Genomic DNA, 22,255 nt, shown 5'->3' with positions numbered 1-22,255 from the left:
AAGAGCTCCACAATGCAGTTCTTCAGGAGCCGCTGATTGTTTTTGCATAATGCGCAATTTGTACACGTGTCTGCTCGTTCCTTGAAACGTTTTTTTTTTGCAGTCTGCACTGATTTTTCTCTGTGACGATGATGGCGTTTTCTGGTCATTTACAGATTTGATTATTGCTCACCTCTTCATCGAGAGAGATGTTTTTGAACACGCCAATCTCAAAACTGCACTCTGGCAGGTAGTGGAGTGGTCTTTTTGATCACTTCTGAGCCATTTTGCTGAGGATAGGCGGGTAAATCCCTGCTGCTGCCTTACCTTTGAGGAATTACCAAAGTATGGCATTGGCAGCAAATAGTAAAGTGAATGTTAAAGACATGTTGGTAAAGTCACACAGACAGAGCGAGTAATTCAGCTGCATTGTCATTACCAGAAAATAATATTGGAGGTAAAGAATGAAAAGTCAAATAGATGTTTTCATTAAATGAGCACTAAGGTAGTATTCACCTCCTGAGCCAGTCATAGAAATTGCACATTCCTGTGGTGGAGGTGAGTCTGTCCATAGAACAGCCACTGGTGACCTACCCACAAAGTTGTACTCATTTTATTGACCCCTGTAGAGCTGATGATGTGCCGAGTCGATACCCAACCAGGGTTCGAACTCGCAATTTTTTTTATAATTGTGAGCCGATCGCTCTCCGGCTGAGTCAACTGACCGTTTTCGGGGAACAGAAAAAAAACTCCTCGTACATTTAAGGGAATAAAAACCTTTCAGAATTCTAGGAGTTTTTTTCTTCACGTTGACAGTCCTCTGCTGCAAAATGGATCTTGAAATCCACAACAACTCTCCAACACACTAATGTGCTGTACTAGTTACAAATTGGCATGTTCTGTTTACGTGACAAACGTTACTAATTGGCTGTGTTGGGTGGTGGCGGGTTTAACGACACATTTATATTTGCGCGATCTAACCCAAAAGAAACTATACTATTAGATGATATTGGTCGCGAAAGCCTACTGCGTGTTAAACACACGGCACACATTGTGTACCAACGAAAGCAATAGTGCTATTTCTATCACGCCTTTTATCGGGGATCTCAAAGAGCTGCACAAGAGACCGCAACAAACACTCGGCATACAAATACCTCGTGGAAATGAAAAAAAACACGGCAAAGTAATTATAATAAATGCTAAAAGCCATTTCCTGCATTAACAGAAAGTTACAAAAACACGTCTACCTGAGATGTGTTCCCACTTGTCAGATTAATAAAGGGAATTTTTTTTTCAATCCAAAAAATCAGGCTTAGTTCGTGAATATGTATTCGTGAAGCACACCACACGTACACCTGCATTTCAGAATTCTTAAAACAACGTAGCGGTCCTCAATCGCCTGCTCTCGCACGTTATCACTATAAATAATAAAAGTCTCGGTGTCTCTGCACTCAAACGAGTGGTGCCCCCACACTAATGTCTGCTGGAAGTTCTGACCCAGCAGTGGAAATTCCACATTCTCATGAAAGGAGCCAACCACTCGCCACTGTGGCGAGATGTTAACTCCTTCGCCTGGTATGCAGGAGGTCGTCGGCTCGATCTCGAGACTGACGCCTGCTGAATATTTGGAGTTTGTATATTCTCCCTGTGGTCATGTGGATTTTTCTCCGGGTCCTCTGGTTTTCCCCCTCCACATTTAGAAACATGCATTTAAAGTAATTGGCTGCTACAATATATTTCCACGTGATAAGCCACTTCGTTGAGTTATAATTTGAGGCCAAGTCGATCATGAAAAAGAGCTATATAGCTTAGTGGGCCTTACTTTGGTAAAATAAAAAATTGTTTAGTTTGGTTTTTAGTTTACTCGGGGCTCACCGCTGTCATCTCCCCTCGACGTTGTACCCATCCTGTTGTTCCCTGGAGGGAGGGAATGATTGTGCCGAGTGGAGAATCGTGGAAGGGGAGAGTTGGTCGAATGTGCGCACGCGCGCCCGCCCGTGCTTGTAACTGTGTGGCCACAATGCTCCGTGTGCACGTGTCCCAGCCCCCCGAGCCCCCCCAGGAGGGACCCCTCGTGCCGGTGCCGCTCAGCGAGAGTCGCCTCTCTGTTTCCGAGTCCGTCTCGGAGTTCTTCGATGCCCAGGAGGTGCTCATCTCGGCGAGCTCCTCCGAGAACGAGGTGGACCCGATGCGCATTCGCGATCTTCGTTTTTCCTCGCGCCGCGCAGTTCAAACTTGCCCGCCACGTTGGTGTTCCGCGCCCGTGCTGCTGTGGCCCGCTCTGATTGGACTGGCACAATTTGTCCGGCATGACTTTCTGACGTTTCGGTCCGGCTGTGCAGCTTGCTACAGGAACCGAATCTTCCAGCACGCAGAGCGAAACGTCGGACGTCGTGTCGAACAATGCGCGGGCAAGACCTGCGGAATTTCAATTATATTCTGAAAATGTTTTCGACTTATGTGTTTATAATTTTAGAACGGCTCCGTCACTTCTGTCGCCGTCAAGGGCCTTTCTATACTCGCTTGACACGTGCGTGATTTTTCGCGTTGTTGTTGTTGTTGTGTGTCACCGGGGTGCCTTTTGCTGTGAGACCCAGCCAAAGGTATTTATTTGAAAGTCCTATTCGGCCCCCCGGTAAGGAAGAGGTTTACCACTTCTGCTCGAACATAATTATTTGCAGCAAGCCTGACGCTATTAATGAGACCCTCTATGTATAAACCAGTCCAGAGTTTTTTGTATTGAACTAATGTTGCTGAAATAATGCACTCCCGGAAGGCCTTGTGATTGACGGGAAATGTGAAAAATAGGTTTATATAGTTTATGTGGAGGAACAGGTTTGTGGATAAGGTGTTTTTATTGCTTTCTTTAATTTGTTGCTTATATTCTTCTCAAAGACGCTCGTTATTTTGTGTTAAGATCTAAGATGCTTCTTCTGAGTCATTTAAGTGGCGTGGCCGTGCCATATAAGGGACCAGGAATAGTTCTGTTTACCTTGATATCAATGCATGCAGTTATTTAGTTTTCGAACCAACTTTTAAACAATCGTTGCCTTAATGTCCATGTTTAAAAATTATAGTAAATTTGACCCATTTCACGTGAAAGCCTATTTTGGTTCACCCAAACCCTTACCTGGTGAAAGGAGACATTGGATCAGTTTGGTTTCGTATATATTTTGCTTGCTATTTCTCACTGCGATAATGCACTGCGTGTGTGTCGGCCGCGTCGCGCGGGCGTTGCTCCCTTCGCCGCTTTCAAAGCCGTCGGACGACGAATCCTACGTGAGCGACGTGAGCGACAACGTGTCGGAAGACAACATCAGCGTGACGGATGGGGCGCCGCAAACGTGTGAGTTGCCTCCGTGGCCCGCCCTGTGGATCTTGGTGTGGGACCGAGGCCCAACCATCGAAAGCACCCCCACCCCCACCCCCCCCCCCCCCGCCCCCGGGGAGGTGACGCGGCCCGGTGGTAGCCGCGTCCGTCGCTTGTTGCGGAGGTTCGCAATTTCCAATTTCGACGACCGCCCACCTGGTTAAATACTGCGACCTGCGGGCGCGTTAACCGCCCGCTTCATGGGTGGACATTGTCGATGGCGTGAGGTCAAATTGTCAAAAATTACCCCACAAGTTACTCAGTTTGGATTATGCACAGCGATCAACACTCCCTACTGGCAGACTGATGCCTCAGGCTCGTCTTGCAAATGAAACTTATCTTTGTCTGTTGAGTTCTTACCTGATTATTATAAAATAAACTTGAACCACTCTGTGTTTGCAATATACCGGTGTATGCTGGTACATCGTACCGGACTTCTCAGAAACCAAATCTATATCCCAGTGTATTTTTTAAAGGTCCCTATTCCTGTGCTGCGATGTTTATGCAGAGGCGAAACAACCATGAAGTGCACGCGCGGTCTTTTTGTCAATCCACCGCTGGATGATCTCCACGCCGTACAGGTCGTGGGGGTTTTTCGCAGCGCCCAATTAAGGTCATGAGGGGCCTCAGGGCTAATAGGAGAGCAGCGCCTAAGAATGTGTTACATATTGGAAAAAAATGTATGAAGTCATCAAATATTTACCTTTGCAAAATGAACGAATGTATATTCATCCAAGACAAATGACCCACTGCACTCATTCAATCAATGAAACCATTTTTTGTTCTTCGTAGCTTTGACCGTGGCAAAGTCATGAACGATGTCATTGTAATGTAAAAGACAAAAAAAATGGTGAGGGCCGGCCCTGGCTTCACTAAGCTGTTACTTCAACATGGAATGGGTTGCCTACAGAATATGAGGGCCTAAGGCCGTTATTAGCCTCATTAACCTATGGGCCAAGCCGGCCCTGGTTATTTGTGCGTACTTCACCCAAGTTCATCAGCACGCGTTGGTGCAGGCGGTGAGCGCAGTACAGTACAACGATGACGTTAGCCGCACCGCCTTCTGCTTGACCAACGTTGCTCGCAGAAGCCTTTTAACACCCATCTCGTGCATGGTGGTGGTCGCCCATCCGAGATGGATCCAGGCTTACCCCTGCTTAGCTCCTGAGAGCCGACCGTGTCGGTTTGCATTGCGGGTGATAGGCGAGGATGAATTGTCTATTCCTCATCAAATGAACCACACAGGTTTAAAAATAAACCCGAAGAGCTATGTCTTTTCAGACATGCTGGATGATCTCCACCTAAAAAAAGAGCACGTAGTTCTTATCTTGTGGGCACACCTCATGAAGCTTCGCGAGTCACTTAACAAAAAAAAAACCTGCACCCTAAGATATTTGTTTGCCCTATGGGCGCAATATAAATGCAAGTTATTGTTTTCATTGCTGTTGTTAATTCAGCGTTAAGCACACGGGAGGGCGGCTTCCGCAACGGCAGACGAAGCTTCCTGCCGGCGCCGTGCCCGGACACGAGCGGTGTGAGCCTCTGGAATATCCTGCGCAACAACATCGGCAAGGACCTGGCAAAGGTCTCCATGCCGGTGGAGCTCAACGAGCCCCTCAACACCCTGCAGAGGCTGTGCGAGGAGCTCGAGTACAGCGAGCTGCTGGAACAGGCGTCCGACACGGAGGACCCCGCACAGCGCATGGTACGAAGCGATGGGAGGCTTCCCCCACAAAGCGGTAATTATTTTACCGACCGTGAAGGACGATTGGCCGAGCCGACCCTCAACCGGGCGTTCGACTCGCAACCCTCCGAAACGTGATAATGGCGCTCGAACCAAAGTGCCCGTCGGCTGAACCAGCGCTGTGTAGAAGTGACCGAAACCTTCTTGTGGCTTTCTTATATCGCTCGCACTTCATCAACCAATCACGCTTCACTTGTCCTCCTGCCGCGTTGGTAAGAAGCAACGATGTGCCCGAATGTGACAGGGAGGCTTTTCAGAGTGGCTTTTGCCATTGTTCGTAGCTGGGTTTGATTGTGGGTTTCAGCCGTCTGCGGTTAAAGCCAGGTTCGGGGCGCCGCGGTGGCAAGATGTTAAGCAATCATCATCAGGTGCGAAAACCACAGCAAGGCATTTTTTTATTATTATTTTGTTTCCCTTCTACGTGACTTTACCGAAAGAACCAAGAATATGAATCCCTGCAGTCACGAAAGCTTTTAATCAAATGAAAGACCCTGTGAAATAATTTGTAATGGGTTCATTTGCGTCTAGCGGTTTCCCACACGAGTACACATCCACTGTATCTGTCGAACATTTTTTATTCAGCTCCCTGCGGAAGTGGTGTGTGTGTGTGTGAGCAAAGCCTTGTTTGTCAAATATTACAGCTCGTGACACGTAGATAAAATGTATTTGTCTCTGGAGCATGTCCATGTCAGTGGTGTCAAATGCTCTGACCATCCGTCATCTCTATTATTTTCACACTAGGTTGTTGGGGGGCACCTGCGTCGCTCCCCAACAACCTAGTATTCATCATAGAATGATAAGGTTGTGCGCTTACCAACGTAATGGAACGCCTGTCCCTGCGACTTGTTGATTGTGATAGCATATGCGGGAAGAATCGTAAATTGTCGTCGTCGCAAAACAAATGGCAAAGTCGTGTCGGTGGGGGCCAAGTCGATTCTGGGAATCAACACCGAATCGCCTCGTTCTCTCTCTCTCTCTCTCAAGCGTTCATCATAGACAGATAGAGAAAGTTGTTTATATATAAATACAATTTTACATCTGGAAGACTTCATTGAAAACGACATTTCGTGTGAATTTTCTCTCGTTAAATAGATGTCCTTGCTGGGGGTTCGGTTCGATGCAGACTTTCACTTGTTTGGGATTGCGGGATCGAGATGAGGCTGTGCGAGAAGACCACTGTCTGCAGATCGATTCCAATGTATTCGAACGTCTTTCCCTGCACCTCCGTCGTTCATGCACGGGGTGCGTAGGTCTGCAGCGATCACAGATAAAGTTGGGCGTTTATGTTATTAAATATTAATGGGGTGCAGGTGGCATGGCCTAGTGGCCAGTCTTCTTCCTCTTCCTCCTCTTCTTCCTCCTATGCCTCCTTTTCCTCCTCCTCTTCTTCCTCCTTTTATACAGCTGATGTAGATGCAGAGCAACAACTACAGTTTCACATTCAGGTAGTTAAGCCAGACAAGCTCGTCAGGAGCACAGGAGTGTATCGCTGTGATCGGAGGCGTTGCGTCGTTCTACGTTGTACGTTCTGTTCTGGATGACCACAGTCTCGAACTACTGGAGAGGTTTTTTTCTTTCTTTTTTTTTCCATTTTTTTTCTCCCATTCTTTTTTTCATTTGTGCATCAGGGTATCCGCATCTACCGCCATGGTTGTGCAATGGATGCGGTTTAGGGTGGACCGCGAGTGGTCGGTGAGCGAACCGCAACTGGCCGATGTCATTTGGTGGAAGGCTCCATTCGCGCAGCGGGCCATAATTTCCCACAGGAAATGACGTGAGATTTTGAGCTGCAACAGGAAGAGTTAATTTTGATAAAAGGAGAGGTGAAAGCAGCTTTTGTATATACTGTAAGACCATTCTAGTACATTTTCTTTCACGCTACGGAACGACTGGGTCCCACCATAACAATGTGGAATTTCCTTCACTGGCTTGAGGGTTGCCAATTGAAATGGTGCATTGCCGAACGATCACTTTAGCCGGAAAACACTTTGACTGTTCCAATTCATGCACACTTTGGTAATTTGTTGGAAAAATGCATTTTTATCGAACCTAACAATAGAATTGAGCGTTGGGTGGTACTCAACTTCATTGAAAGTGCTGAGCTTCAGGACACACAATTGACAATAATTAACAACAGTGTCAGCGTTTCTTTTTCTCTGAAGCTAAAGATCTCTGCAAATGATGGGTCTGCAAAACTGTTATAATTACAATATGTTTGATATTTCTTGGAAAGACAATCTCACATTCGCATTTGGATTAAAAGTCATTTGACGAGGAATCTATGTATGTTGAACTTCTTTTGCACCGCACATAGCCAACCGTGCTCATCGGAGGTGTACTCTATTTCCTTATTCGGCACCTTACTAGCTAGTGTCGTCAAAGATGATCGGCACTGAGGATGGTCTGGAAACAATAAAACTCTTTCATGATAATAATGATTACATAACGGGAACAACCACAAAGCACGGCTCACTCCAGCTCGCACCATAGCTCCCGCCCTCACTGTTCCAAAACGGCGGCAAGGAAAATGGCTCCGCTTCTTTTACCATGACGACCAAAATGTAAGTTGTCTACAGAGGTAAGGTTTGGTTCTGGCTCGGCCCGGTAAACAGCCTGGTGGGAAAGTGCCCCCCGCGCCGTGGCAGGCCCCCGTCCTGCCTTGGCCCCCCGGATGTGCCAGCGGTAAAAAATGGCTTTCGCGAGTTTACATTTTTTTTGTAAGGCGCGGCGCCGGCTGCGTTGTTGCTCTCTGCGTGGCCCCGGCTTCGGTCCCCCCCCCCCCCCCACCGTTCCGACAGGTGCTGGCGGCGGCGTTTGCGGTGTCGGCGTACGCCCCCACGTACTACCGCTCCGGCAACAAGCCCTTCAACCCCGTGCTCGGCGAGACCTATGAGTGCATCCGGGAGGACAAGGGCTTCCGCTTCGTGGCCGAGCAGGTGAGCCACCGCTGCAGTGGTGTGTGATGAGGAAGCCTTCGCCTCTAATCTCATCCATATTTTTAGAGAGCGCCTTCACTGTAGGTGCCCTGGCATTGCTTGCAAAGCGGTGATAGAGAATGGAATGATGTAGTTGGCGGAGGAGGCGTTGCTGCGATGGATTGGTGGAATGAGTGACAGCGACAGAGGGGTATACCGAGGGACTGTGGTGCATTGTTGAGTCTATGGTACATTGTTGAATCTATGGGCAGTGTTAAGTCTATGAGCAGTGTTGAGTCTATGGTGCATTGTTGAATCTATGGGCAGTGCTGAGTCTATGGTGCAGTGTTGAGTCTATGGTGCAGTGTTGAGTCTATAGTGCAGTATTGAGTCTATGAGCAGTGTTGAGTCTATGGTGCAGTGTTGAGTCTATAGTGCAGTGTTGAGTCTATGGGCAGTGTTGAGTCTATGGGCAGTGTTGAGTCTATGGGCAGTGTTGAGTCTATGGGCAGTGTTGAGTCTATGGTGCAGTGTTGAGTCTATCGGAAGTTTTGAGTATATGGACAGTGTTGAGTCTATTGTGCATTGTTGAGTCTATGAGCAGTGTTGAGTCTATGGGCAGTTTTGAGTCTATGGTACATTGTTGAGTCTATGAGCAGTGTTGAGTCTATGGTGCAGTGTTGAGTCTATGAGCAGTGTTGAGTCTATGGTGCAGTGTTGAGTCTATAGTGCAGTGTTGAGTCTATGGGCAGTGTTGAGTCTATGGGCAGTGTTGAGTCTATGGGCAGTGTTGAGTCTATGGGCAGTGTTGAGTCTATGGTGCAGTGTTGAGTCTATCGGAAGTTTTGAGTATATGGACAGTGTTGAGTCTATTGTGCATTGTTGAGTCTATGAGCAGTGTTGAGTCTATGGGCAGTTTTGAGTCTATGGTACATTGTTGAGTCTATGAGCAGTGTTGAGTCTATGGTGCAGTGTTGAGTCTATGGGCAGTGTTGAGTCTATGAGCAGTGTTGAATGTATGCGCAGTGTTGAGTTTATGGGTGGTGTTGAGTCTATGGGCAGTGTTGAGTCAATCGTGCAGTGTTGAGTCTATGGTGCAGCGTTGAGTCTGTGGTGCATTGCTGAGTCTATGGGCAGTGTTGAGTTTATGGGCAGAGTTGAGTCTATGGTGCAGTGTTGAGTCTGTGGTGCAGTGTTGAGTCTGTGGTGCAGCGTTGAGTCTGTGGTGCATTGCTGAGTCTATGGTCAGTGTTGAGTATGGGCAGTGCTGTCAAATGTACAATGGAAAGTTATTCCAGTGGAAGGGTGCGAGGAGGGAGAAGGACCAAAACCGGATTGGGTACAGGGAGAAGGAGGGACAGAGAGAGACAGAGAGATAGAGGAGATTGTGAACGATGGCCCGAGGAAGGCAGCGAGGTTGTTACAGCACGCTGCCGAGTCCGGTCAGGATAAGTGGGAGTCCGCGGGCGGCGTCGTCTGCGTCTGTGGCACTCAGATGGCAGCGCACTTTGTCACATATCTCAGGCCGTGTTTACATCCCTCGTAGTTTCGGCCACTTCTACACAGCGCTGGTTCAGCCGAGAGGCATTTTGGTTCGAACGCCACTATCACGTTCGGAGAGTTGTGAGTCGAACGCTCGGTTGAGGGTCGACTCGGCCAATCATCCCTTATGGTCGGCGAAATATGTACTGCTTTGTGGGAAGTCGCCCATTGCTCATCTAATGAAGAGATTTGTTCCTTACAATTGGAATGTGGAATTTCCATGAATGATGCAGGGCCACCTACGGGGATGACCGCGATTAAGTTGCTTGTTTGAGAAGAGCAAAGTTTTGACTTATAATTGCGGTTAATCCTGTTAGTCCGTGGGTCAGAGCAAATATGGAGTAATAACAATGTATTCATGTGGCGAAGTACAGACGAAGGTATACATGATAACCTTTCCACAGTGATCACAGTCAAACATGTATTGAAGCACGCAACAATGTATAGCTTAGACAGACAAAAGGGGCAAGTGCTTGTGATCAATTATATTAAGGCTCCCATTAACACACAAAGAAGTTGTGTGATGAGCACTGGGCCCAGCTTCACCTATGTCATTTCAGGCTGATTTCACATCCGAGAGGCTCAGACCACTTGGATACCGTTTTGCCACCGATGCTGCGCATTGTCAGGAATTATGCCACGGTTGCTAAGACCCTAGCACGTTTGCGTGCACACGTGGATACAGTTGCTAGGATGAATTACATGTAGTTTGGAATGTGCATAAAATGTACTAAACCCATTTGAACACGTGCATGATCATGTACAATTGAGGAAAACCATGAAATGCAATTGGCACATGCCAAGGCATCTAAGCATGGCCATTATTTTACGATCGGTGTTCCTAAATCTGTGGTTTATGCTGCACCTGACCTGCATGCTATTGAACGGATTTCCTTGTGCGTTTGTGATTATATTTCGGTTCTTTTTTTCATTTTTCCATTCAGGTCAGCCACCATCCACCCATATCAGCCTGTCACTGTGAGTCAAAGACATTTGTGTTGTGGCAAGGTGAGTCTTAAATACACAGCGATACATTTTACGTGATATTTAATTAGCTTAAAATGCTAATTTAATCGAATATAATTCATCCAACCAAAGACACATTCTCAATTTCAGTGGCTTGACATTCCCGGAGATGTATGTGTTGCAAGCGAAGGTCATTATTGCGCTCTTGTGTGTTTGACGGTCAACATCTCCAATTTCGGGTATAATCGCCCGCAAACAATAGATTGCAATATCTTTCACATGCTTTGCATGACTATGACCAGCAGTGTGTGCGCTGCAAAATTTGCAAGTTAATTTAATTTGCTGAAATTTAGAGAACATTGTCACTATGCGTATAGCCTGTTTGGTCTGGTGAATACAATGGCTGTACTGAAATTGTATCTGTTTAATTAAACACCAAAATTACTTCGGAATGTTTGTTACCACCTCTCCATTACGCCAAAACACGTAGACACACGCATTTTTTTAAATTTTTTAGCAAAAACACCGCAAAGATGCCTCTTTACATTAATCTCGCTCGGAACGGCGATCAATTCGGCACAATTGTTCGGGGGAAGCCATTTATTTTTCGTGCATAAAACGGCATTCAGCGTTCGCCACGGACAGGAACAAATTTGCAGATCCCTCGAATAATCAATGCGCTTCGTAAGCTGCGCCTTTAAACACCACCACGCGCCCCCCTGCGTGCAATTAGTTGTCTCGTTTCTGTCATACGGTGTCTGCGTCACGGCGTATTTGTGAGCCACCCCCCCCCCCCGCCCCCCCCTTTGCGTGTCTCCTGATTGTCTCCTAGACGTTCGATGGAAGAATAAATTTTGGGGCAAGTCAATGGAAATCCTGCCGCTGGGAACAGTCAGCCTCAACCTACCCAAGTGAGTGTCGCCGCTGGTCCATTCGCCCCCCGTGGCAGATACGTACGTAGAGGACAAGCGAGGAGCCAAAATGGACCCCCATTAAAAAAAAAAAAGTACGCTCCCGTCCGCTCGGTCTCTCGCACGTTACCAGGCTGCCTCAGAGGGCTGAGGGGCTCTCGTTGTGTGTGTGCACGTGTTTAGTTTGTTGTCCTTCCACCCGCACCTCCGATGAGCGGGGTTGGCTACGTACGGTGCCAAAGAAGTGCAATGTACATACGGAGATGACAGTTGTCCTGGGCTCCGGGAGGTTGTTGTCGTGTGAGTGTCTCGCCGGGATCTTTTTCACCACCCCGACAGTTGCTCTTCAAGGGGCCTGGAGCTCAGCAGCAGAAATGTGCGCGTGACCATCGCAGCATTGGTATTCATTGTAAATCTGCGTGGCACATTGCTAAATGATCCCGCTGGGTGGCACTGCCCCAAGAACATTTGACTTTGCTTGCAGAATGTTGTGAGTATACATCCCAGTCAGTCGTTCACTCAGCCCATCATCCCTCTGGGGGCGGGTAGATAAAATGATTACCACTTTCTGGATTGTTTTTTGTTATTTTCTTTGAACATATCTACGTGACTTTACCGAAAGACCCAAATAATACTTTGTGGGCAGTCACGCAGTGCTTGTCCTATGGACAGACTGGCTCCAACTACAGAAATGTGGAATTGTCACTGCTGGCAGGGACTATTGACAGATTAACCCCAGCCCCTTGCAATGCATTTAGGGTTGACTATTTTTGGTCGCCTTATTGAAATTGCAATGACGTGGGAGTATGAAGACTGGGGAAAATAAGAGACGAAGCTCATCAGTACACAACTTGGGGGGGGTAATAAATAACAACGCTTGGGAAGATCCGACACGCACGCTTGTGGGTGGTTATGGACGCAGAATGAATGCCGTGGCACGGCGACGCATTGCTAACGGATGTGAGGAAGAGCAAGAGGGCGCTGGATAGACACCGAGTGAGGACACGCGAGGAGAAAGGTTGAGACGTGAGCAGTACAGGAGAATTGGTGCAGAGCAGACACGAGCGTGGGTAGGGACTTTCATTCGACCCCAAATCGGGGGAAAGCTGACGGAAGGCATGGGAAATACAAATTGTAAAATCCACCCTGCTCACCGTGGAGATGCTGGTGTGTGAATGAGTTGTTCAGAATATGGTAATCGTGCACTTTGATTTTGGTCTCCTCAGCAAGTTTGGCTGTTCATATCAATTTATCTGGAGATGGCAGTTCCTACGGATAATAAAACCTAACAGCCCGTGAGTGTCCCCTTCACATGCTGTGCGTGGGATTGTGCCACACTGACACACCCAGCCCGTGCAGCCAATTATTAGCGCCCACTGGCAGTGAGGAGCGTGACTTTTGGTAAAACAAAAATCCTGGACACAATTCGCACCGTAACACTCTTGTTGTGCGTTGTTGCATACATTTGTGCTTTAGTATTGATTCCTATTTGTGATGATTCATCATCTACAGTGAGGGAAAAAAGTATTTGATCCCCTGCTGATTTTGTACGTTTGCCCACTGACAAATAAATGATCAGTCTATAATTTTTATGGTAGGTTTATTTGAACAGTGAGAGACAGAATAACAACAACAAAATCCAGAAAAACGCATGTCAAAATGTTATGATTTGATTGGCATTTTAACGAGGGAAATAAGTATTTGACCCCTCTGCAAAACATGACTTAGTACTTGGTGGCAAAACCCTTGTTGGCAATCACAGAGGTCAGACGTTTCTCGTAGTTGGCCACCAGGTTTGCACACATCTCAGGAGGGATTTTGTCGCACTCCTGTTTGCAGATCTATTCCAAGTCATTAAGGTTTCGAGGCTGACATTTGGCAACTCGAACCTTCAGCTCCCTGCACAGATTTTTCTATGGGATTAAGGCCTGGAGACTGGCTAGGCCACTCCAGGACCTTAATGTGCTTCTTCTTGAGCCACTCCTTTGTTGCCTTGGCCGTGTGTTTTGGGTCATTGTCATGCTGGAATACCCATCCACGACCCATTTTCAATGCCCTGGCTGAGGGAAGGAGGTTCTCACCCAAGATTTGACGGTACATGGCCCCGTCCATCGTCCCTTTGATGCGGTGAAGTTGTCCTGTCCCCTTAACAGAAAAACACCCCCAAAGCATAATGTTTCCACCTCCATATTTGACGGTGGGGATGGTGTTCTTGGGGTCCTAGGCAGCATTCCTCCTCTTCCAAACACGGCGAGTTGAGTTGATGCCAAAGAGCTACATTTTAGTCTCATCTGACCACAACACTTTCACCCAGTTGTCCTCTGAATCATTCAGATGTTCATTGGCAAACTTCAAACGGGCATGTATATGTGCTTTCTTGAGCAGGGGGACCTTGCGGGCGCTGCAGGATTTCAGTCCTTCACAGCATAGTGTGTTACCAATTGTTTTCTTGGTGACTGATTCCTCACCGTTCTCATGATCATTGCAACTCCACGAGGTGAGATCTTGCATGGAGCCCCAGGCCGTGGGAGATTGACAGTTGTTTTGTGTTTCTTCCATTTGCGAATAATCGCACCAACTATTGTCACCTTCTCACCAAGCTGCTTGGCAATGGTCTTGTAGCCCATTCCAGCCTTGTGTAGGTCTACAATCTTGTCCCTGACATCCTTGGAGAGCTCTTTGGTCTTGGCCATGGTGGAGAGTTTGGAATCTGATTGATTGCTTCTGTGGACAGGTGTCTTTTATACAGGTAACAAGCTGAGATTAGGAGCACTCCCATTAAGAGTGTGCTCCTAATCTCAGCTCGTTACCTGTATAAAAGACACCTGGGAGCCAGAAATCTTTCTGATTGAGAGGGGGTCAAATACTTATTTCTCTCATTAAAATGCAAATCAATTTATAAGATTTTTGACATGCGTTTTTCTGGATTTTCTTGTTGATATTCTGTATCTCACTGTTCAAATAAACCTACCATTAAAATGATAGACTAATAATTTCTTTGTCAGTAGGCAAACGTACAAAATCAGCGGTGGATCAAATACTTTTTTCCCTTACTGTATGTTGAACTTTCCCACCTTACATAGCCAAAATCCGAAGTCTTGGCAACAACAAGCTAAACACAAGAAGCAGTTGTAAAGAAATGAGTTTGTCAATGTAGTTGATTTAAAAGTGCATAGGTCCACTGGCTTCCTAATATCAGAAGGAAGAGAGCATTCCAGACGGCCGCGGAAAAGCACATCATGGACCACTGGCTTCAAGCAATGACTCTATAGACTTAACAGACTGTTGGGGGCAAGTGCTGATGGCGGAGCACCTATTACGGATGACACGGCACACGAGGGGGTTAGGTCGCCAATACCACCCCCTTAACGAGTACCTGCCTACAGACCAGGTACTCGTTAAGGCTGAGTCGACCTAGGGGGGAGGCGGACCATTTCAGATATCTGTCATTGATTTTGGCTGTGGGTGTGAATCGAATTCGGGTTGCCGGGTTCGTAGCATAGTGCGCTTACAACTACGCTATCGCTCCCCACACACACACACACGACTCAAATGTGTGGGGCACGCCATATACTGTAATATGCTTCATTCCTCTGCCCTGGATTTTGTTTTTTTCCAAAGTGCCTCATATGACACCACTGGTAATTTGACATTGTAGTTATTTCCGGAATGTAACAGAAATAAACCGCGACCCCACAAATTATCCTTCCGAAGTGTTTTTTTTATTTATGTACATGTTATACAATGCAGTACATGTTGTATATCTCTTGATAGCTGGTTGGCACTGGGGTTAGGTGACAGCAGGGAGGTCGATCGTCTGGCAGCCGTTTGGCGACGTTGCTTGTGTGGCCTTGAAGCAGGCATTGCTTCAAGCTGATTTGGATCAGCTGCAGTCCTTCCACATGCGATGCTAAAGACGCCTTCTTTGCATTTGATGGTTCGACTTTATCAGAAATGTCACCGCTGCATCTGCGACCGGTATCCTAGCGACTGAGAGCTTAGTTCGAGGGAGGGAGACGGCTGTCACTTTGTGGAGACGTCGCCCGTCGTGATGCGCAGAGTGTCGGGATCGAATCTCACGACCTCCTGCATACCAGACGAGGGAGATAACATCTCGCCACTGCTTATTGTAGCGGTTTGGGCATCGCTCTAATCGCATTCCTGCGACCCCACGCTGCCACGGCAGGTACGGCGACCTGTACGAGTGGAACAAAGTGACGTCCTGCATCCACAATATCCTCAACGGGCCGCGCTGGATCGAGCACTACGGCGAGATCACCATCCGCAACCGCCGCAGCGGGGGCTGCAGCTGCAAGCTCACCTTTGTCAAGGTGCGGCGGCCGGAGCACAACAAAGAGGGTGATGACGACGACGACGAAGAAGACGAAGAAGACGACGACGATGATGACGACGATGATGACGACGATGATGATGGTGGTGATGACGATGGTGTTGACGAGGATGATGACGACGACGATGACGATGACGACAATGATGATGATGACGACGCACCGGGGGGGGGGCGAGTCTCCACGATGCACGTGCAGTAGGACAGGCCAATCCGTTTAAAGATACCCCACTGTTTCTTATTATTTTTATTTCAATAGTTGCACGGTACAGAGCACAAACCGCGACGCGAGGAGGGCGGGGGTGTGCACAGAAAATCCGCACACCTCAGTCTGGACTGCTGTGCATCTGGGTTTAAAGCAGGGGTGTGGTGGGGGGGGGAGAGAGTGGGCTCTCCACCTCACCAAGTGTGGGGACTGCGAGACCGGGTGTGTGTACTTTTATATGGGGAGGGGGGGGAAGGTGAGGGAAAAGAAAGCCAAGGGAGCAGGGGAAAGGGGGAGAGGGGAAGGGAGGGTTGGGGGGACCCTGCTGGTTTCAAACGACTGCTCGATTCTTTGCCGCGACATATACGTTTTCACGATACGGATGAGACGTTGATTCTTGACGATTTGATGATCGACGCGAAATCCGCCTTCCTTACATTCGTTCATTGCGTCGCCCGTTTTTTTCTTGTTAACGTCTTCTTTTCGTGCGCTCTCGATGTCCGTCTTCCAGCAGTGGGTCGACAGAAGGGCAGCATTGTTGTTGTCGTCGCTGAGGTCACGGGCGGAGCAGGCGTGTGCGGGTGCGATCGCAATTATTCACCCTCTTGTTTAACACGTATCAGGCTTTCGCGACAGAATATTATCCATAATCGAGGTTTTTGCGTTGGGTTAGATCGCGTAAATATAAATGTGTCATTAAACCCGCCACCACCCGATGCAGCCAATTAGTAAGGGTTTGTCACGTAAACAAAACGTGCCAATTAATAACGAGTTCAGCACACCGGTGTGTTGGAGAGTAAATCCACAACATTTACAATTCGAGTACTGTACGACGTTTCACCGGTAATTACAATCAGCATCATCAGGCGACAGACAGAGTTGTGTATTTAAGACCGGGTGGTGGCGGGTTTAACGACACATTTATATTTACGTGATCTAACCCTCTCGTATGTCCCCCCATCTGTGTAGAGCTCCACATCTGTGACCCGCAGTGAGCCCGGTCTGTATTTGTGAGTTTAACGCGCTGGCTTTCGCGACCAATGTCATCCGTAATAGAGGTTTAATCGCCTCAGGAGGCCAGTTGTAATCACCAGCGAAACGTCACAGTACTCAAATTGTAAATGTTGTGGGTTTACTCTCCAACGCACAACCGGTGTGCTGAAGCAGTAACCGATTGGCACATGTTGTTCACGTGACAAACCTTACTCATTAGTTATGAGTGTGTTTGTAATTGGCTGCTTCTATTAACTGCAATTTTTTTAAATATTAGAAAATGCAGAAAAGGAGACCCTATATCTGTCACGTAAATGTAGAAACTTTATTTTACATATTTGGCACACAGGCCAATAATGTGAAGCGGCCAGCAACAAACAGCACTATCGAAGGTGTGATAGATAAAGAGTTAATACGTTTCTTGAATTGAGCAAGGCTATTATAAGAACTGCGGAATACGCGACCATGGGGGGGAATTCCCAAGTTGAGCAGTCCCAGGAACGAAGCAAGGAGAGTGAAGTGTTTCTTTTCTGCGGTGAGGTGTTGTCGAACACAACCCGGGTGAGGTGAAACGGTCAGTCTGGGCCCCCACCCATGGGCAGAGGAATCAATGCGCGAAGCACAGCTCCGGTACGTATCCGACACTGGCCCTGCGATCGCGTTGAACCTGTCACGATCGCAAGCGGGACCGTTGGGCGGCGAACGTGAGCGTCCGCGCGTGCGTTCCGCGCAGGGAAACTACTGGAACTCCAACGTGAACGAGGTGCAGGGAGCGGTGATGGACGCCGACGGCAAAGTGTTGCACCGGCTCTTCGGCAAGTGGCACGAGGGTCTCTACTGCGGCGTTCCTCCCTCCGCCAAATGCATATGGAGGCCAGGTCGGTGACCCTGCGCACGTGCGCCCGCATCTGTCGTCAGCCTCTCGTGTACCCAAGGCGTAGGTCGCAAGTCCGCCAGGTGCGGTGGCAATGCGTGGCGTGTAAATCCAGCGATCTTAGACGTTGCGGTTGGTGGATTGCGAGGAGGTGGAGCCGACGTCTACGTAAGGCAACCACTTGCAAGGGCAATGTACGTATGTATGCGTGTTGAACTCCTTTCGCACCGTACGTAGCCATCCGTGCTAATCGGAGGTTGCGGGGGAAGGACAACAAACTAAACACAAAAAAAACGCTATTCTAAAGAAATTCGTTTTCGGTCGACATTTTAAAGCGCATAGCTGCAGTGGCTTCCTAATATCGGAAGCAAGGGCGTTCCAGACGGCCGCAGAAGCGCATCTGAAAGCGCGCGGTGCGGTGACCACTGTCTTTGTTCGATGGCTAGCCAAAAGCCGCTGCGAGGATGACCAGGGTCCGTGTGATGTTTTATGCTCCTTTGACGTTATCAACAAGGCATCGTGGTTCATTTGTGGCACTCACTTTGTGTGTAATGAGTGCGACCTTATAATAATGTATTTGTTTTCTTTGGTTCTTTCGGTAAAGTCACGTAGAATGAGAATAAAATAATGAATTGATAAAATAAAATAACACAATAATATTCTCACGACGTTTCGGCCACAACACAAGCGGCCTTCATCAGGTGAAGGGGACGAGACTGTCCTCCAGACAGCGCTGTCCTCCAGACAGTCTCGTCCCCTTCACCTGATGAAGGCCGCTTGTGTTGTGGCCGAAACGTCGTGAGAATATTATTGTGTTCTTTTATTTTATCAATTTATTATTTTATTCTCATTCTACGTGACTTTACCGAAAGAACCAAAGAAGATTAATCCTTGCAGTCACGAAAGCTTTAAATCGAAATGTATTTGTTTGGCAACAGCAACTCTCAATGCAGCTGGGCGAGCACTGCATGGACACGGTCGGATCTTGCAGTACCCATCACGACACGTGCTAAAGGGTTTTGTTCTGCCTGCAGAAGGAATCTGAAGGTTTTTCAAGTTTATGTTTAGTTTTAACCAGGCGAGAGCTCGAGAGACCAGGGTAGTCTTATTTACCATCGTGACCTGGTTCAACAGGCTTCTGACATATCTCTCTCTCTCTTGGGGGATTAGGAAAACAAATACGAGCAAATTACAAATTATCGCACGCATGTAATGTCGATGCCCAGGACGAGTTATCCTTACCCGGTGTTAGGTTCATTATTTAGAAACCAATTGAGTGTCACAAGTAGATGCAGCCGTGGTGTAATGGTTAGCAAACATCTCGGTGAGATGACAAAGTCGTGTTTTTTTTACTTCGCTGGAATTACTTTTTTTATATATTTGACAAGAGCCAGGGTACAAACCACGAACCGTAACAAAGGAAGGGGCTCGCAGAAATTCCCCGGACAAATGCCCAAACTGACTACCCCTGAGGTTTAATGGAGGGGTGAGAAATTTGGGCTCACTGCCCCAACTCACGCAGGGACTGCGAGCAGGAGCGTAGATTTTTATATGGGGGGGGGGCAGGGGAAGACGAGGGTAGAGGGACAAGAGTGAAGGGAAAAAGAGGGGTGGGTGGCGGGGGGGTGTCACTCAAATGACTTTTAACATCCAGTGGCTTCAGTCTACCCATAATCACCCATGTCATCCTCTCGCAATACCTCTATAAGTGTGATTACTCAATATGTGTGTGTCTCCACGAATCTGTATACAAGCTTCTGCGGGAAAAAAAAAGGCAACATTGATTAACGTCTCACAACCATCCCACACGTACAGGTGAATTACTTATTTAAAAAATATCCCACGCTACGTTATTTATATACTCCACAACGACACCACTCGTTATTTTGGCGTTATGCATTACGTAATTTTGCATCGCAATAGGATCCGTATCTTAAAGGGAGGGTCCTTGTCTGTAACATTTGGCAATTTGCCAGCAAAGATCCAAGTCAGTCTGACTCTGCTGATGAGACACTGCATGTCGAAACCGGGTCCAGAGTTTGCTTCGATCGAATCAAAGCCGCTGAAATTGTTCATTCCCGGGAGGACGCGGGGCCGATCGGTTGTGTAAAATACTTTTAGTCATCGTGGGGAGACAGATATGACGGAAATGTATTGTCTGCTTATATACAGTACTTGTTATTTACAAAGTACTAAATATTTAGTAATTTAGTGCAAAACCACCTTCATATCATGTTATGTTTTATACAATTGTTGACACCTGGGCTGAGCTTATCGCACAAGTGTCGTGGGTTCACTTGAGAGACACACTGATTCAGGAGGCAACACCATTTATTCTATAACCACAACGGGGTAACTACATAAACCACAACAGGGTAACTACACAAATGGGGCAGGTCCGTCGGCACACTGCCTGACCCATGATGCCGAGCACGAAGACCGAAGAGAAGACGCAGCACGGCGGGTTCCATTCCAGCAGACAGCCCCATGATGGGACCCCGGGACCTCCCTTTTATGACCCCCCAGCATGGCCTGGCTCCGCCATTGGCCACGCCTCCTGGAACTTCCTAGAAGATTCTGGGCCATACACCACGTGCCCCTTCTGTCACCTTTGGCCCCTGTCATATCATGTACCCTTGCCAGCCAATCGGGCTACTACGTCCTTAAATGCCCCCTACTCTGCCAGCCCCGAGAACCATGCTCCCCTTGAGACCTCTTCCATGACATCATGTACTCTGCTGGCAGAGAGGGCTACTACACACGCAATTCCTCTCTCTGTAGGTAGATGGCGCTAGGCGCCGTAGTGACCCATTATATGTCACTACACAAGGAACCTGGACTCAGGTGTGAACAAAGTGCTCGTATATCAGCTGTGCCAGTTCACTACCACGACTCATTTGTACTAGTACCCTCCTGGGCTGTGCATGTACCTCCCTCGTCCTAGCATCTCACACAGATCTGGAAGAATGCTGGCGAACAGACTGGAACAACGCGGGTGTCCAAAGCAACACGCTATTTGAGATCCAAAGATCGCACCTCATGGCTTTGACGTTCCTTGAAGTCACTTCTTCGAGCATGTGGCTAGTATGTGCAAATCAGACGTCCAAGTCTGTGAGCCATGCGATAGCTTCGGAGGTATCACGACTAATGCTGCTCAGTCCGCCGGAGAGCTGGGCGTAGGATGGATGTGTTTGCGATACGGTGGTTCCATTGTCTGATTCGGCTGGCCGCAGTCACACTCTGGGTTCTCATTAATTCTCCACTTGTGGAGATGTGGCGCAGTTGTGGCAGATCAAAGTCACTGGCGAACTGTCCATCACATCAGAACATCAACAAGTCGATGCACGCATCTCCTTCATACACAGTGAAACGGAAACGTGCTCGTAATCCAAAGCACTCGTATATCAAAGCGAATTTCCGTATAAGAAATAATGGAAACTCAGATGATTCGTTCCACAACCATAAAATATTCATTTAGAAATGATTAATACAAAATAATGTACCTTATATTTGTATTTAAATGTAATATAAAGTAATCCAATGTATTAATTACATTTAATCGTGGCTGGTGTGAGGGAGACGAGAGAGAGGAGGGTTATTGTGTAGGACGAATTTCACTGTCACTAACGGAATCACTGCCATCTGTTGGCTCACTGGAATCTTTTTATTTTTGTGCGACTTTAACAAGGAACCTATCCTATAACACTTGCTTTTACCTCCTTTTGAGTGTTTCGCGGAATTGTGACATTGCATTGTTGGGCCATTGTTGCAGTACAGTTACTAAAGAACAGTCACTACACTTGGACACAAAATAAAAAAATGCTTTATGCACACACACGTGGTCACAACACTATAGTACTGTAGTAAACAGTATACACGTGGTCACAACACTATAGTACTGTAGTAAACAGTATACACGTGGTCACAACACTATAGTACTGTAGTAAAGAGTATACACGTGGTCACAACACTATAGTACTGTAGTAAACAGTACACACGTGGTCACAACACTATAGTACTGTAGTAAACAGTATACACCTGGTCACAACACTATAGTACTGTAGTAAACAGTGGTCACAACACTATAGTACTGTAGTAAACAGTATACACGTGGTCACAACACTATAGTACTGTAGTAAACAGTATACACGTGGTCACAACACTATAGTACTATAGTAAACAGTATACACGTGGTCACAACACTATAGTACTGTAGTAAACAGTATACACGTGGTCACAACACTATAGTACTGTAGTAAACAGTATACACGTGGTCACAACACTATAGTACTGTAGTAAACAGTATACACGTGGTCACAACACTATAGTACTATAGTAAACAGTATACACGTGGTCACAACACTATAGTACTATAGTAAACAGTATACACGTGGTCACAACACTATAG

The 22,255-nt window shown here is 47.3% G+C and overlaps 1 protein-coding gene across 1 annotated transcript in view; it reads left to right on the top strand.

The window, feature by feature from the left end:
• LOC116943868 (oxysterol-binding protein-related protein 6-like) overlaps positions 1–22,255 on the top strand; it is a 205,864-nt gene that overhangs the window by 161,076 nt on the left and 22,533 nt on the right. Inside the window, exons 15-22 of the mRNA XM_032957146.2 lie at positions 2,024–2,158; positions 3,238–3,325; positions 4,807–5,054; positions 7,892–8,029; positions 10,495–10,558; positions 11,349–11,427; positions 15,614–15,758; positions 17,707–17,851. Coding sequence (XP_032813037.1) covers positions 2,024–2,158; positions 3,238–3,325; positions 4,807–5,054; positions 7,892–8,029; positions 10,495–10,558; positions 11,349–11,427; positions 15,614–15,758; positions 17,707–17,851 — 1,042 coding nt within the window. The remainder of the gene's footprint in view (positions 1–2,023; positions 2,159–3,237; positions 3,326–4,806; positions 5,055–7,891; positions 8,030–10,494; positions 10,559–11,348; positions 11,428–15,613; positions 15,759–17,706; positions 17,852–22,255) is intronic.

This window comes from Petromyzon marinus, chromosome 19, assembly GCF_048934315.1.
Source record: "Petromyzon marinus isolate PM22_M1 ecotype Great Lakes invasive population chromosome 19, UKy_Petmar_22M1.pri1.0, whole genome shotgun sequence".
In the NCBI taxonomy this organism is placed as follows: domain Eukaryota; kingdom Metazoa; phylum Chordata; class Hyperoartia; order Petromyzontiformes; family Petromyzontidae; genus Petromyzon; species Petromyzon marinus.
Note: the sequence above shows the minus strand (reverse complement) of the source record. Positions and strands in the feature narration are given on the sequence as shown.